Source organism: Drosophila pseudoobscura, chromosome X, assembly GCF_009870125.1.
Source record: "Drosophila pseudoobscura strain MV-25-SWS-2005 chromosome X, UCI_Dpse_MV25, whole genome shotgun sequence".
Taxonomy (NCBI): Eukaryota; Metazoa; Arthropoda; class Insecta; order Diptera; family Drosophilidae; genus Drosophila; species Drosophila pseudoobscura.
Window position 1 is genome coordinate 12,206,839 of NC_046683.1, and position 14,845 is coordinate 12,221,683.

General features: G+C 52.7%; 2 protein-coding genes across 17 annotated transcripts in view; both read right to left on the minus strand.

Moving 5' to 3' along the window:
* The window catches only part of X11Lbeta, an 86,487-nt gene that overhangs the window by 7,355 nt on the left and 64,287 nt on the right, over positions 1 to 14,845 (minus strand). For all 16 annotated transcript variants that reach the window (XM_033382460.1, XM_033382465.1, XM_033382467.1 and 13 more), the window contains 6 exons: positions 4,295 to 6,027; positions 3,407 to 3,676; positions 3,020 to 3,330; positions 2,426 to 2,950; positions 616 to 1,210; positions 45 to 551 (listed from right to left, as the gene is read on the minus strand). In XM_033382460.1, the coding sequence (XP_033238351.1) occupies positions 45 to 551; positions 616 to 1,210; positions 2,426 to 2,950; positions 3,020 to 3,330; positions 3,407 to 3,676; positions 4,295 to 6,011 (3,925 nt within the window). In that variant the 5' untranslated portion in view covers positions 6,012 to 6,027. The remainder of the gene's footprint in view (positions 1 to 44; positions 552 to 615; positions 1,211 to 2,425; positions 2,951 to 3,019; positions 3,331 to 3,406; positions 3,677 to 4,294; positions 6,028 to 14,845) is intronic.
* LOC26533930 (uncharacterized) lies at positions 1,287 to 2,300 on the minus strand. Its single transcript, XM_015186260.2, has one exon. The coding sequence runs from the start codon at positions 2,188 to 2,190 to the stop codon at positions 1,363 to 1,365; it is 828 nt and encodes a 275-aa protein (XP_015041746.1). The 5' UTR covers positions 2,191 to 2,300; the 3' UTR covers positions 1,287 to 1,362.

Below are 14,845 nucleotides of genomic sequence, written 5' to 3' on the forward strand. Positions count from 1 at the left end.
ACCTGCCACTTCTGTCCCATCTGCCACGAGTGGCACACACTTACTGATCGAATAGAGCGAGTCCAGGTCGGGATCGATGTTCTTGAACACTTTGTTCTGGCTGTGGCTGTGGCTCTGGGTCTGGCTGGGACTCTGGCCGAGCAGCTCCCGGGGCTGTGGCATCGGCGGTGGCTGCTTGGCGAGCCCATTGCTGGGACTGGGACTGTTGACGAGGTGGCCGTGGCCGCCGTTGCTGTCCGTGGTGGAGGCGGTGGTCAGGTTGTGCATGCTGTTGAGGCTGTTGTTGGTGGATAGGCGCTTCATGTCCATCAGCATGGAGATGCCGCCGCTGCCACCGATGCTGGTGCTGGCACTCAGGCTGTTGGCGCACTGACCCTGGCCCGGGCCCCCCTGGACGCCGGCCTGCTGCAGGTTCTTATTGTTGTTGTTCTCGGTGTCGCTGGTGTGGCCCGAGGAGAGTCCGTCCTCCAGCACGGGCATGGCGGAGGCATAGTACTTGGCGTAGTTCGAGCACGAGGTCGACACGCCTCCGTTCATCTCCCCAGAAAGACCTGCAATAAATGGGGTACCAGTTAGCCCGCATGTCCTCATACAATCCCCATAGCCTCTACTCACTGTCCAGATCGCCACAGTTGGAGTCGTAGTCGGTGGTCTCCGGCGAGTAGCGGTAGTTGTGGCCCCCGGCCGGGCCGACGCCCACGCCCACGCTCTGGCCGAGCCCACTGCCGCTTCCGGTGCTCAGCAGTTGGTTGTGGTTGAGGCCATCCTGCTCACCGTCCCGTTCGCCGCTGCTCCGGCTGGCAGAGTCCAGGAAGAAGTCAAAGTCCCGCATCAGGGGGCTGCCGCTGCTGTAGTGTGGCCTACGTCCCGAGACGCCCACGCCTACGCTCATGCCTACTCCCACGGGCATGGGCTGACTCTGCTGCATCTGCGGCTGGGTGTATCCCCCGTAGACATGACGCTCTACGTCTCGGGACAGGTCTGAGGAGGGGGCTTGCTGCTGCTGCTGGCGATAGTCCCGGTCCTGGTCGTGGTCCTGATCCTCGTCGTGCTCCGGGTCCTGCGCGATGTGCTCGTCCTCGTCCTCTGCCTCATCGTTCTCCTCGTCGTCACCGTCGCCGTCGACGTCCACGTCATCGTCCTCCTCCTCATCCTCGACCAGCTCCTCCTCGTCGCGCTCAAAGTTGCTGTGGAACTCGTACTGTATGTCCTGCAGAAACAGAACGAGAGATGACAGTGTGAGTGAGGATCATGGCTATAATGGCGTATCTCCCAGATATTCTGGATTTCTGTTCTTGCAAAGTGACTCGCAATTTATTCGCATAATAAAAATATTAAATAAAATACAATTAGGGATTAGGATCAAGACGTAGTCTTCTTGACAAGACCACTGTCATTGCCCTTCAAGGCCCCTGGACCCCCCTCTAACGGAGGCTCTGTTTGAGGATCATTTGACGGTTGCCAGTTGACCTCGGCCGGATAGACAATGGCCCAAACGCGATTGTTGTGGAGGAGCACCTCGTAGTGAAAGTGGTTCGCCATCACCACATGCGGCAGCCGGACCGCAAAGTACTCCTCGATGGGGGCCAGCGACACCTCGTGGCAGTTGATGTACACCGTGGAGATGGTTGGCAGCTGGAGGGTCGCCTCGAAGGTGTCGCACATCTTGCCGCCCCAGACGGCGGCGCTGGCGAAGATCAGCCGCTCCCGGGCCACCAGTTGGGACAGCTCGAAGGCGTTCCGGAAGGTGTGCAGCGTCACCACGGTACTGGGGTGGGCCACACTGAAGAAGCTCTGGTCGAACCCGCAGACGATCACGGGCGAGCCGGGGGCCAGTTTGCTCTTGAAGCGGATATCGTCGAACTGCAGGATGCCCACCGTCTCCGCCCGCAGGCAAGCAATCATCCGCAGTGCCCTCGCATAGTAGTCGTGGCTCTGCACCTTGGTGTACAGCATCTCCATCGCCTGGCACACTGCGTCCTCGAATGCCGAGCGCATCGTCTCATGCACGCAGACGGCGGCCACAGTGCGGGGCGCAAGCGGTTGCTTCAGGGTCCGCAGCAGGGGCTTTATGGCCTGCTCCAGATTGGCATTTTTGCAGATGATCAGCAGGGTGGGCTGCAGCCAGGCCAGGTCGCTGCCGTCGCCGGGAAAGTCGGGCTGGCGCCATGTGTACGGAACGCGGGGCATATTCTTCTTGAAATTTCGACTTTTGATTTATGATTTAAAGGGAAACTTGATTGGGATTTGGTGAGCGAGAGATTGGGGTGGAGTAGAGAGTACGAGAGAAAATCTCCGTGTGAAGTAGAGATCAGAGTTTACTTATACTTGGAGATACCTGGTCTAGACCCAGAAGTACGCACACAAGATCGATTAAATGGTGGAGACTAGTACCATGGGTAGTTGCTTTGGCAGGAGTACTCACAATGCTGTCCACATCGCTGCCGTTCTCCATGATGGGCTGCTCGTCGGTCGAGGGGCACTTGAAGAACTCCTCCAGCACCTTGCGCGTCTCCGAGAACTCGTAGAGGTAATCAAAGGTCGATGATTTTGTGTGGAGGCTCAGTGGTCCAACTCCAACTCCAGGTCCTGGTCCCGCTCCTGCCCCTGCTCCTGCTCCTGTTCCTGTTGTTGAGCAGCACGCTGTCGGTGGTGCTGGTGCTGGTACTGGTGCTGGTGTTGTGTGCAATGGTGGCGTGGCCGACCTGCTGGCCACCTCGTTGGCCACCGCTTCAGGCGTGGTCAGGTCGGAGATGGTGCCAATTTCGGACACATCGTTGCTGGTGTCCTCCGCATTGGTGTCGCTGCTCACCGGCTGCTGTAGTTTGTTGGTGTTCGTGTGGTTGTTGCTGTGGTTGCTCATCATGCTCGTGTGGTGCTGTGGTGCCGCGTGCTGCGGCGGCTGAGGGGAGCAGCTGCGGGGCTCGCGATGAGGCGGCGAAAGGATGCGCTACAAGAGGCAGAGTTATTAGTGCGCCATACATACATATGTATGTCTGTATATCTCTGGAACATATACCTGTGGAAAGCCCGGGCGCACAGGATAGGCCTGCAATTGCTGCGGTGGTTGTGGCGCCTGCGAGTGGTTCTGAATGTGGTTCTGGGTCTGGGCCAGTGCGGCAAGGGCTGCCCGGGCCGCCGTCTTCTGCAGCGAGGTGGCTGTTGAGCTCAACGGTGGCACAGCGGCCATGGGAAGCTGCTGCTGCGGTGCTGGTGCTGCTGCTGCTGCTGCCGCAGTTGCTGGTGGTTCGCTTTCGTCCGCTGCCGAGGCTGCCGCTGCTGCAGTCACTGCCCCCCAGCCACCAATGCGCCGGGGAGAGCCTTCGTATTCTGTGGGGAGTAGAAATGGGGCACAGAGAAGTGATTAGAGTGCGAGTCGTTCGAGTGTTGTCTGGCCCTCTCCCACCTATAATGCCGTGACGCGACTCCACGGCCAGCGTGTAGTTGCGCTCCAGTTGCCAGGCATCTAGCTTGTGCTCCCGGTACATGGCTGCCTCCTCAAGGCTCCTTAGGCCGGATTGCAACTGCAGCTGCAACTGCGACTGGGACTGCGACTGCGACTGGGACTGCGATTGGGACTGCGACTGTGGCATGGGCAGAGTCTTCTCTATCAGCTTGCTGGGATGCTTGCAGCTGCTTTCCTCGGCCACATTTGCTTCGGTTGTAACGCGCAGATCTGGAAAGGACAGAGCGGATGAGTGGACAAGTGGATGAGGATGAGGTTAGGGCCACTGGCAGTTGGTAATGGCAATGGCAATGCTAATGGATGAGTAATGGCTGAGGGCGGACAGACATCAGTCCGACGGCTTGGCATGCCAATTAATTGCAATCAATTAAATTCCACTTTGGAGCATTTCCTACCGCCTTTGTTCACCGCCGCCCGACCACCGTCCGTCCCTTTGTCGGGCTCCATTTGTTCATGTTTGCCGTACACTTCATTACGCTTGATTTGCAATTCAATTACCCGGACCCCGGACATCAATGCTGGCTATGCAGCCAGTCGGAAGCGATTCACATGCTGCCCCTAAAATCGTCCGGAGCATGGCCTCGGGCACAGGCAACCACTCAACCGCTCCACCGCTCGCTGCTGAGAGCTCTTCAGGCGGCAAATGTGGCCAGAGTCCGGTAACCACAGGACAGTATAGGACAGGACCCATTCACATTCAGTGCCTACTCGGAAGCAATTTCGAATGGGGCTTACATCTCCATACGAGTACTCCAGCGGGATGCGACGACCCATTGGTACCGCCCAGTTCTTGGTGATTTCTGGCAAAGATTGGGAATGAATACTTACGATGCCAGCTCTCGCCGGGATCCGCCGATCCGTAGACACCCTCATTGCCTGCTGCGCTACCATTGACCAGACGATGATCGCGCTCTCTCTCACGCTCCCTGTCCTCGCCGTGTCCATGCCGCTTGCGCTGCTGCTGCTGCCCAGTCAAGTGGGTCAGGTGGTTTTCCCGTGCCGTCAGCACCTCCTGCTCAAGCAACAGGATCTCCCTCTCCCGTTCCCGCTCCTCGCGCATCCTCAGTTTGCGCTGCTCCCGTGGCTCCCAGTCTCCGGCCCCGTGCTGATCCAAAGAGGACTTGCTTCCGTATAGATAGTGGCTGGCCAGTGGGGTCAGTCCGTCTGCACAGGCATTGTTTACGGACTGCTGTTGCTGTTGCGGCTGCTGCTGCTGCGGCTGCTGCTGCTGGGATGCCGTGTAGCTGCGGTTGATCGGGCTCCGTCCGACCCGGAGGATGTGCGCCGGCGGCTGCTGTGTTGCCTGTCGCTGGGCCAAGCCGTACAGCTGTGTGGCCATCTGCTCCCGCTGTTGGTGGTATGCCCGCCGGGCGGAGGCTTGCAGATGTTGCTGCTGTTGATGCTGCTGCTGCTGCTGCTGCTCCTCCGCGTACTCCGCGTACTCCGTGGGAGAGTGCAGCAGGGAACTGGCTCGCATGGGAGCTGTCTCCCAATAGTTCTCCTTGATGAAGGGATTCTGGCTCTGGCTCTGCACCTGACTCTGAGTATTGCCATTGCTGGCAGTTCCGTTCACGTTGCTGCCGCCGTTGTGCAGTGATTGCTGCCTGCTGCTGATGGCGCTTGCACTGGCGCTGGTGGGCAGGCCTGTGCTCCGTTTGCGCGGCATCTCGGGGTAGGTGCTCTGGCCACGCCTGGTCTCGCCCGTGTGGTAGTAGAAGGAGGCCGGATAGCCTGCCGGCAGGACGGTCTCGTCTACTTCCTCTTCAGCTCCGGCACCCGCTCCACCAGCAGCAACGCCGTCTCTGGATCCGTCTCTGGATCCCTCCGATTCACCCTCACCCTCACCCTCGACTGGAAGTGCGGCAGAGCTGTGCAGCGGCGGTGGCGGCGGCGTGGGCGGTGTCAGTGGGGCGCACAGGAACGGATTTGTGGATATACGCGGCGTCACCGAGGAGAGCGACTCCGAGGAGTGTGACGAGGCCGAGTGCGGCGGCGGCGACTGTGTTATGATGTTGACGCTCTTGTAGTAGCTGGGCGTGCTGGTCTGCGTGGCAGCGGGATCCGTGGCCGCAGGGGCTGCTACAGTGATGGGGCTGCTGCTCCTGTTAAGATTCACATCCGTGTGGAGCTCATGTCGCTGCTGCTGGTGTTGCTGCTGCTGCTGCTGTGGATAATGCTGCTGCTGCTGCTGCTGCTTGGGCCGGCACTTCGGGAAGAGCAGGCTGATCTGATCGTTAAGCGGAGAAGAGGACTGCTGCTGCTGTGGATAGTTGTTGCTGCTGCTGTTGCCGTCGCAGTCGTGCTCCAGACCGTTCAGCGCATAGAAGCTGCGGGACTGGTTGCCGGTTGCTGCCAGTGATCCTGCTGCCCCTGTGGAAGCTGTGGCGTGTGGCGGCAGTCGCTGGTAGGGCAACTGTTGCTGCTGCTGTTGCAGTTGCTGCTGCTGTTGCTGCTGCTGCTGGTGGTGATGATGGTGGTGGTGATGATGATTATTGCTACTAGTTGTTTGTCCAGCAGCCAATGTTGTCAATGTTGTGCTGACCATTATTGTTGCCAATAAACTGTAACGAAAGAGGAAAAGGAAAACACCATGAGCAAGCGAAAGGGATGCAGTGGCACGAACATCCTTTTATAAGCCACGGAGCCACTGGGAGTGGAGTGGGCGTCAAGGGTGGTTGGGGTCGTTGGGGTCGTGAGGCCATGTTACGCCTCCTTCTGGCAGTTGTTTTAATAAATGCAGGCACAATGTCAACCTTTGTCATGTCCGAGCGGCAACAGGCCGTGACAGTAACGAGTTCTGTCGCGACCGCTGCCTGGCCTGGCCTGGCCTGGCCTGGTCTCGTCTCGTCTGGGGGTTTATTGGAGGGGATGCTGCCGAACAGAGCGGATCAGAGCAAAAACAAATGGCAGATATAAGACAGGCAAATATTTAATTGTCCTGACCAAAACGGAATGCCAAGCACGAGCACCAGAACAGTGGCCGGCGCGTGGGGAGGGGTGTGGGCAGGGGCAGCCAATCAATGTCATTGAGAGCGATTGCTGACGGTTTGCTCGATTGTCAGTGCGCAATTGCTATGGCCAGGCATTTATCGGGCTTAATTTGCATTCGCAAGACATTTCTTTTTTTCGCTGTCGGGGCAGGCTAATTAAGAACAGTTTCGCTTTGGTCGTTTTCAAGGTGTGGAACTTCATTAAAGTTTGCTTAGTGGGTGGAGGGGGCGCTGCTGGAATCATGAGAGCAAGATACATACATTTCTTTTAAAAGTATTCGCTCTTAGAGCATTTCACTGATGATGAAGTGTATTTGAATTAGGAATAAGAGCGTGGAACGTAAGTGGATCCCAAGTTGCAGTCTAACAGAAATATGTGTCTGCAGATTATTAAAATACCGAATACAGTGGTCGATTGTATGTGGACTATAAGTGGATCTTAAGATTTATCCAAAATGAAATAAACTTGTTAGCTCCTAGATAATTTCACCGATGAAGGTATGCGGATTGTAAATAATTCCGTGGATTGTATGTGGACCTTAGGTGGATCCTGAAGATTATTAAAGTACCGAATAGAGTGGTCGATTGCATGTGGACTATATGTGGATCTTAAGATATCTCACAAACGAAATAACTTGTTAGCTCCTATGAGGTGATGATGAATAATGTTTCATTTAAGAATAATAGCGTGGACCGTATGTGTATTGTAAATAAATCTGTGGATCGTATGTGGATGTTATGTGGATCCTAAGTATCAATCTAAAAGAAACATGTGTCTGAAGTTTATTAAAATATCGAAAAGCGCTTTCGAATGTTTGTGGACTATAAGTGGATCCCAACCTGCACCCTAATCAAATAAAACTGTTAGCTGCTAAAGCATTTAGCCGATGCTGAAGCTTACCAAAACACCAAATAAAGTTGTTGGGGGGGGGGAGGTCCTTGGTTGCCAAGTGGCAGCCCAGCAGAAATACGCGCGGAAACTTATCTAGAACCTTATTCAAATGCAGAATAAATAACATACTTGGATCGCATGAGGATATCATTAGTAAATAGGAAAAACGCTGTTGGTTTCACCGAAAAGAGCCTCTCTTGAAATCCTTTTAAAGCTGGAGCACCGCTCCAAAGCACATTCCCCCTTAGGGCTCAGCCGCTCCATCTCCGTTTCATTCTATTCTGCACACCCCACACACCTTCTCCGCTACCGTCACCGCCACCGTCACCGTCAACGTCTCGGCCTAGGCCCGTGCGAGTTTTCCTTTCCCATGGCCCGCGTTATGCTAATGCGTGCGGTGTGTAATATGTGTTGTGCCTGGGGCTTAAAATATTTTCCCAACAATCAAACTAAAAATTTCGAAAAGGATTAACAGCAACAACAGTGCGGAGTGGAAAAAGTACCAAAGTACAACAAAAAACCATAGAAAATACCCGCAAGGCACACACATTCAGCGGGTCTGGGGTCTGTGTGTGATGTGTGTGTGTGGGTGGGGGGGGGCCCCATGGTTAGGGGGATGGTTATCCCAAAAGTGAGCAGAGCTCCATCCAGCAAAGATGGAGATATCCGTATGTGAGCGTGGCTGTGCGCCCCGCAACGCTTTGTGCAGTCGCATGGAAAATATGTTTTCGTTTTCTGGAATGCCACAAAACGGATGGGGCAGGAGGAGCGTTCGTGTGCGGCGCACGCTTCGCTTGGCATTAAGATGGAGCCAGCTGAAACCGGGGGAGCAGACGGGGCCTCAGAGAGCGGGAGGGAGCGAGCAGGCACGGCCAAAATCTACACAAGAGCTAACAAGGTATAACAGCAGCACCGACAGCAAAATGGAGCAACATTTTCTTTACGGCTCCCGACACGAGCACGGCTATCTGGGCAAACATTTTCATTGCTTGACATTTATGGGTGGCAGATGGGGGACAGATGGGGGTGCAGATGGGGGGCAGATGGGAGCGGTGGGTGCCACAAGCACAGCCATCTATCTGCCACTTCATCCATCTTTGTAGCTGCTCTTCGCATCAACATCAATCTGTCGCCTCAAATCCGTTTGCTGTTCTGAACCCAGTCCCACTCCCACTCCCAGTCCCAGTCCCAGTTCCCATTGCTAGTCTGTTCCTTTTGCTGTCTTTGCTCTTCTCTGTTTGGGGGAGCTGATGTTTTTGGTCTTTAGTCCTGTCCTGTCCTGTCCTGTTCTGTCCTATCCTGCCTTGCTGGAGCATAGGATGGATCCTGTCCTGTCATGTTGGGTATTTTTGGCTGGGCCAAGGCCTTGAAGTTTGATGCACTGGCTTCGTTTCGCTTAAGCTCACTCTGACAGCCAGTGAAAGGATTGCGATTGCCATTCCTTTGATTTGCAGGCCAGTGCGTCGACACCAGCCTTTCTCTGGGAAGGTGTTTGTCAGCGGGATTATACTTTCAGGACATACTCGCACCCAGGTCTGATGTCTTCCTTGTCTGCGCGCAATGTCAAGTGAGAGTCATAAAAATTTCATAAATTCTCTTTCCTGGCGTAACGATGGCACGCACACAGCCATACGGCCACACCACCACATATATGGACACATCCTGGTCCTAGCACATCCTGGCAGCTGCATAATTAAGTTAACAGCATGAGGACTACGACTACGACTACGACTACGGGTACGACTCCCCATGACTCTCAGTACTCGCACATGCATTTGGGCGGATGGGTGGCGGAGGTGCGCGTCCTTGGAGTTTTATTAACTTAATGTCTGCTTAAACGCTGCCCGGGCTGGCAACTCTTTAAATATTTAAAATTAATTTCAACCTGTGCATCCTCGGCTCGCTCTCGCTTCTGGCTACCCCCCCTCCTCCGTGTGCACCCTCTGCCCTCTGCCCCAGCAATGAATCAGACGCAAAATCAAAATCAATTGGCAGTGTCAGGGCCCACAGTTTGCACCTGATGTTGACGCAACGTCGACGCCACTGGCCGTAGAATGGGTGTTGGGGCATGGATGGGCATTGGTTTGCTCGGGTCGGGCAGCAAAGGGGGAGGGTGGGCGGTGCTGGTCTAATGCGGTCTTAGGGCTGATACCGTCATTATGGCCACATTGCGGCAGGACAACGACGTGGGCAATGGGTTAGATGCAATTACCTCTGCCTATGATGGCATTAATTATGCAAAACAACTAACGGGGCAGGCTGGGGGCACGGGGGCAGGGGGCAGGTAGAGAACAAGAGCGAAAGCTGCCCCAAGGCACGCGACGGTGGTCTAGACCGGACCATGTGCCTGGGTGGGTGGGTGAGTGGGTGAGTGGGTTGGTGGGGGAGTGGTCTGACTTCCTGGCAATTGCATGTGCAGCGGGCCACGTAAACGAAACATGCAATTTATCTCAACCCAAATTGTTGCCCCTTATTTCTGATGTTTTTTCCACGTTATGCAAGCACTTGCAATCCATGAAGAGATGGACAACGGTTGGATAGAGCGGGACGTAAGAGGATTGTTGCTCTGTCTGGCCACTGAATGCTCAGCACTGCCCCCCCCCCAGCACAATCGCAATCCAACTTCCATCATCATTCATTTCTATGGGATAATTTTGAGCGCCCGAACTTTAGTTAATATTCCGCAGCTTTCTGCACTGCTCTTCAATTGAGGCAGCAGTTTTCGCTTTCACAGTGAGCACCTTTGAAGAATTATTTCATTTCAATTATGGCCAAGAGCACAGATCGACAGAGGGTCTGTGGGTTGTGGGTGAGAGGAGAGAGAGCAGAGCTAGGAGGAGATAGGAGAATGTGATATGGCATTTAATCAGTTGGTGATTGCAGTTTTGACTTCAAAAAAGCCTTCAAAAAATGGCTGCAGAATAAACTGCAATATTAAGCGATCCATCGTTGTCCTTCATATCGAAATATTTGGAGGAAGAGTGCATTGCTATCGAAAACTCTCAGGAGAGGAGCAGGAGAGGCCAAGATCTAGATAGGATCTGAAAATGAGACGTCTCTTAGACCCAGCCACCCAGTATTTAGAAGACAATCGAAACAATCGATCCAATCGATTACTGAAATTTAATCGTTGAAGCCGAAGTGCTAGTTCTCATGATACTAAGAGGGAAAGGGTATCGAAAGAAAGGCAATGGCCTCGTGAATTTTAGTGCTAACAATGGATGGAGAATGTCATGCTAAGCACCGCATGACAAAAGCACACAACGATAAAAGAAAGGAATAAACGGAATAGACAGAGAGAGAGAGAGAGAGAGCGAAAGGAAAGCGAAAAGTGTAATGAAAAGTGAAAGTGACTAAGATGTTTGTGCGGTTGTGCCTTCCCAACGTTCCCACCATCAGCAGGATGAGAATAAGGATGAAAATGAGAACGTGAATGCGGACTATGATGATGATGACGTGGGCGAGTAGTACCGTTGACAAAAACAACGGCAACGGTAACGGCAACAGCCATAACGGTAGAATTGTAATGTTTGCCAAATGAAAATGGCGACACGCAAAATAGAGAGAGAGAGAATGCTCTAATGGAAGGGGATGTGGGGTAGGAGATGAGGACGAAGATGGCAAACGAGGCGAAAACAAACATGACAAACAACACCAACACCCCCCTCCCCCCACGGGGTGTGCCACCAAAGTTGTCCAAAGAAAGGATATTAAGGAAGAACGCTGAGGGTGAGGTGAAAGAGAGAGTTTGCAATGAAAGGACTTGAGAAAGGGAACATGTGAAAGGCACACGAAAGAGTGGTTGAATCCGCAGTACTCATGCCCCTTCAATGCTCTCGATCATTGCCAATCCTTCCTTCATTCAGATTGGGATTAAGATAAATACAGATTTCCAGGCAGAAGGAAACGCAAAAGCCTAGCAAATTTGCGTGTTGCTTTCTCATTCTCTCTACCAGAAGATACTATTGAGAGTGAGGGCGAAAATAAAACCGAAATTTTCGGATCTGACACAGTAAAAATTACGATACCTGCTTTTAGTAGGGCTTTGAGTTAGGTATCGTCCAAAGGGTAGATGTATGATAAGTTATCTGGGTAGGGATTATGTCAAGAACTGAAAGGTTATGGAGGGCTCTGGAGGCAACACTCTGGAACTTATCAATCCCAAAGCCACTACTAAAAGAGAGTTAAATGTGTGTGAAAAACTGGGAGGTCCTGCCATCAGAAGAGACCTCGTTTCTGGGAGGATTCCGCGAAAATTTTGCACGTGTCAGAACTGTTGGGACCACCCCCAAATAAACACATACAAATCAAATTTGTTATATGGCTCGTACACACACTCGAGGGTTGAGTGACTGGCAGAACTGCTTTTGACTAACTGATTGACTGACTGACTGACAAACTCGTGCCAGGTAAAGGTGTGATGGTTAGGGGGGGTGGGGGATTGAATTGAATTGGATTGGATTGGGTTTTGGGTTTGGGTGTTGGTTCAATGGGTGTCACAGTCACAGTCTCAGGCAGGAAAATGTGTTGCTTACGGGCCTAAGGATCCATTAATGAAATCAGTTCAGCATAAATTACAACTGACAGCAGGCGAGGTGTCCTCAACTCCATTCATCTCCGGAGTGGAGAACCACCTACGGCCTGAGGGAGATACGACTTGAGCCGCCTTTAATCGATTGAGTATTTCATGCCGTCCCCGAATGGAATCCATCCAGGAAAAGCTTTAAGCGGCTTAAACGCCCCAATTCTTTTCAGTTTTTCGCCTTTAAACGCCTTCAGTGGGTACTCAGAAGGAATCATTTAAAACCCTTGAAAGTATAGTAAAAATTCCCATTCCAGTCCTATCTGGCAATCAATCTATCCATTCATATAGCAGATTACAAATTTTTGACAAATAGGAGATGGATTTCCTATGGCCTATATGGCCAAAAGTGAGGGCTGTACCAAGGGTATACCATTAGTTCGTTCTCGTTCTTGAGCCCAAGCAAGCATTATCTCCTGTTCCTAAATGGATCGTAAAAGTTAGCGTCCAACATGATGCTAATATTATTTGGTCCATGTTTCGTGTCTTTGTCTGACTGTGTGTCTGTCTGTGTGCGAATGTGAGTGACGATTAAGTGTTTTGGCTATCACCTGGAATGCACGCTCCAAGCGGGCATCCCCCCAGGCTCAAGCTCAAGCTGAAACTCAAACTAAAACCCGAATCCTATTGCCATTCCCTTGGCATCTCCAGCCCCGGATTCGGGTCCGGGTCCGGCTCTGACACATCTCGGTGCGTGCTGAGCGGGTTTTATGGCACAAGTTTTCATTGGCTTAATGCATATTTAAAATTGGATACATTCAACCTGCCAGAGGGGGAGTGTCGGTGTCCCCCCTGCTATGGCAGGGGATAGCCATAGCTCCATCCATTCGCAGCCAAGCGGGTATAATGCCTCTTTGAGCTTTCAGCATTTAAACTGATAGCGATGAAAGTTTTAGCACAACGTGAGAGTGAGACAACAGGGAGAGTGGGCGGCTGGGTGGGTGGGTGGCTCACTGTCAGTCCATTATCAGTGGGGTTGCAGCTGCAGCCTCGGAGAACTCAACTAAAGCGCATGCAATCCATAAACTTCTCTACTCAGCCGCCACTCAAGTGCGAGAGCGGGACGAAGCGGGCTTCGGACTAATGTGTTTTGAAGGCCCTCACTCTGCCCCGCTGCCCCGCTGTCCCGCCGCCCCACACGTCTGACACACATACGTTATATTAGCTGGGCGAGGGGGGGTGGGAGGAGCTTGGTTATGGGGGGGCACTGTGGACTGCGGAAAGAAACGAATGGCTGCCATACTTCATGTTGGCTTTAATTCGCCTTCTTTGGCTGTCGTCGCAGCCTTCAATTATTGGAATGCTATTCCAGTCACGTCTCTGCGTGTTTCTTCTCCTTCTGCCTCTCCTTCTACTTCTCCTTCTCCTTGTTCGTGTCTTTGTCTTCTTCCTTTTTTTTCACTGGTTTTTCCATTCCACATTCGCTCTGATTGTTGTGCTTTCGCTCTCTCTATCTCGTTCCATAACTTTGTATAACGATTTTTCGCGCGGCACAAACCAAATATAAAACAAGTCGCTCCAAAAATAGCAAAAAAAAAACGGAAATTTACAACAGTCACACGCCCCTCTCCCGAGCCGAAAGACCACACACCCCTTTTGTCATGGCCCCATTGCAATTTGTGGCACACACCTCCCCCACACCGCCACACTGCCACACCACCCCATACCGTCAAACCAAACCAAACCGAAATTCCAAGTAGTTCCACTTTCAGTTGCTACGAGTACATCGCTTCTGGTTTCCTCTTTGGGCAATAAAACGTTTCGTATTAACATTTTGTTGCTGCGACTGGAACTGGAACTAGAACTGGGGCTGGGGCTGGGTTAATGCGAGCCTTGGGAATGTTTTGCCACCCGGATAGAGTTTATTGGGGAATTCCAATGAGTGGGGTTAAGCTGTATCTTTCGCAGAAATAGCAATACTCGTGCTTGAAATCGATTTTCTTGAAAAACCTACCCTTCAAAGCTTTTATGGTCCCATTGAAGGTCAGGCTTGATTTGGAAACATTCAATTTTGATTGCTGGCTTCTAAATGAAGTGGTAATCCGAGGAAAAACGGTCTCACCAGATACATATTGAAGGAATTAAAGGAGGTCGGATGACAGTTGACTGGACTTTCAACGAGTGGATTAAGACATTACAATAGAGTGCTCAAAGGAGTGGAGGCAGGAGTGCACAGTGCACACAGTCAACAAAAGGATCTTTCGCCCCTAATCTGCAATAATCGTAGTCGCTGCTTTTTAGAGCTACTGCTTCTGTTCTTTTTGGTGACCCAGTTTATTGGCTTTCAGCAGAGTCAACAGGGCCGTGTGTTCCCTGCTCTTCGGGGCCTCTTCTGGGGCCAGCTGATGGACAGGACCCTAATGGCGGCACTCCATTCTGCTCCATCACTCCATCGCCATCTCCGTGGCCCTCTGCTCGAGTGGTGGCCGGGTAATTAACCAGAGTGAAGACGCCGGCCAGGAGGTCAAGCATGGACATGGACCATAAGTCAAAGTTAATGAAATGTTGGCGACGACGCCGACAATTGGTATAAATTGTTGGCCCGTCCAAGGGGTAGCCTCAAGAAAGCGTCCTGCCCTCGTCTTCATCCTCATCCTCGTCTTGGCCCTGGGACTGGGCGTAGGCTGGTGTGCCATGTGGCGTGTGGCGTGTGGTGTGTGGCCTGACTGGAGTCGAGTCGTGGAGCGAGCGACACATCAGCCAGAAAGCCACTTTATTCTATTTCCGTTTCCGGCTGTTGTCGCCAGGCGCTTCACCATCCTTTTCCATTCCATGCCCACACGCTGTTGTTCTTGCCGTGGAGCTGCTGCTGCGACTGTTGTCAAGCTGCCGACTATGTAATGTGTTTCCGCTTGCCACAAAATGTGGCAGCGAGCGCCATCGTAGGCGGCGGCAGTGGAGAGTGCGTGCCAAGC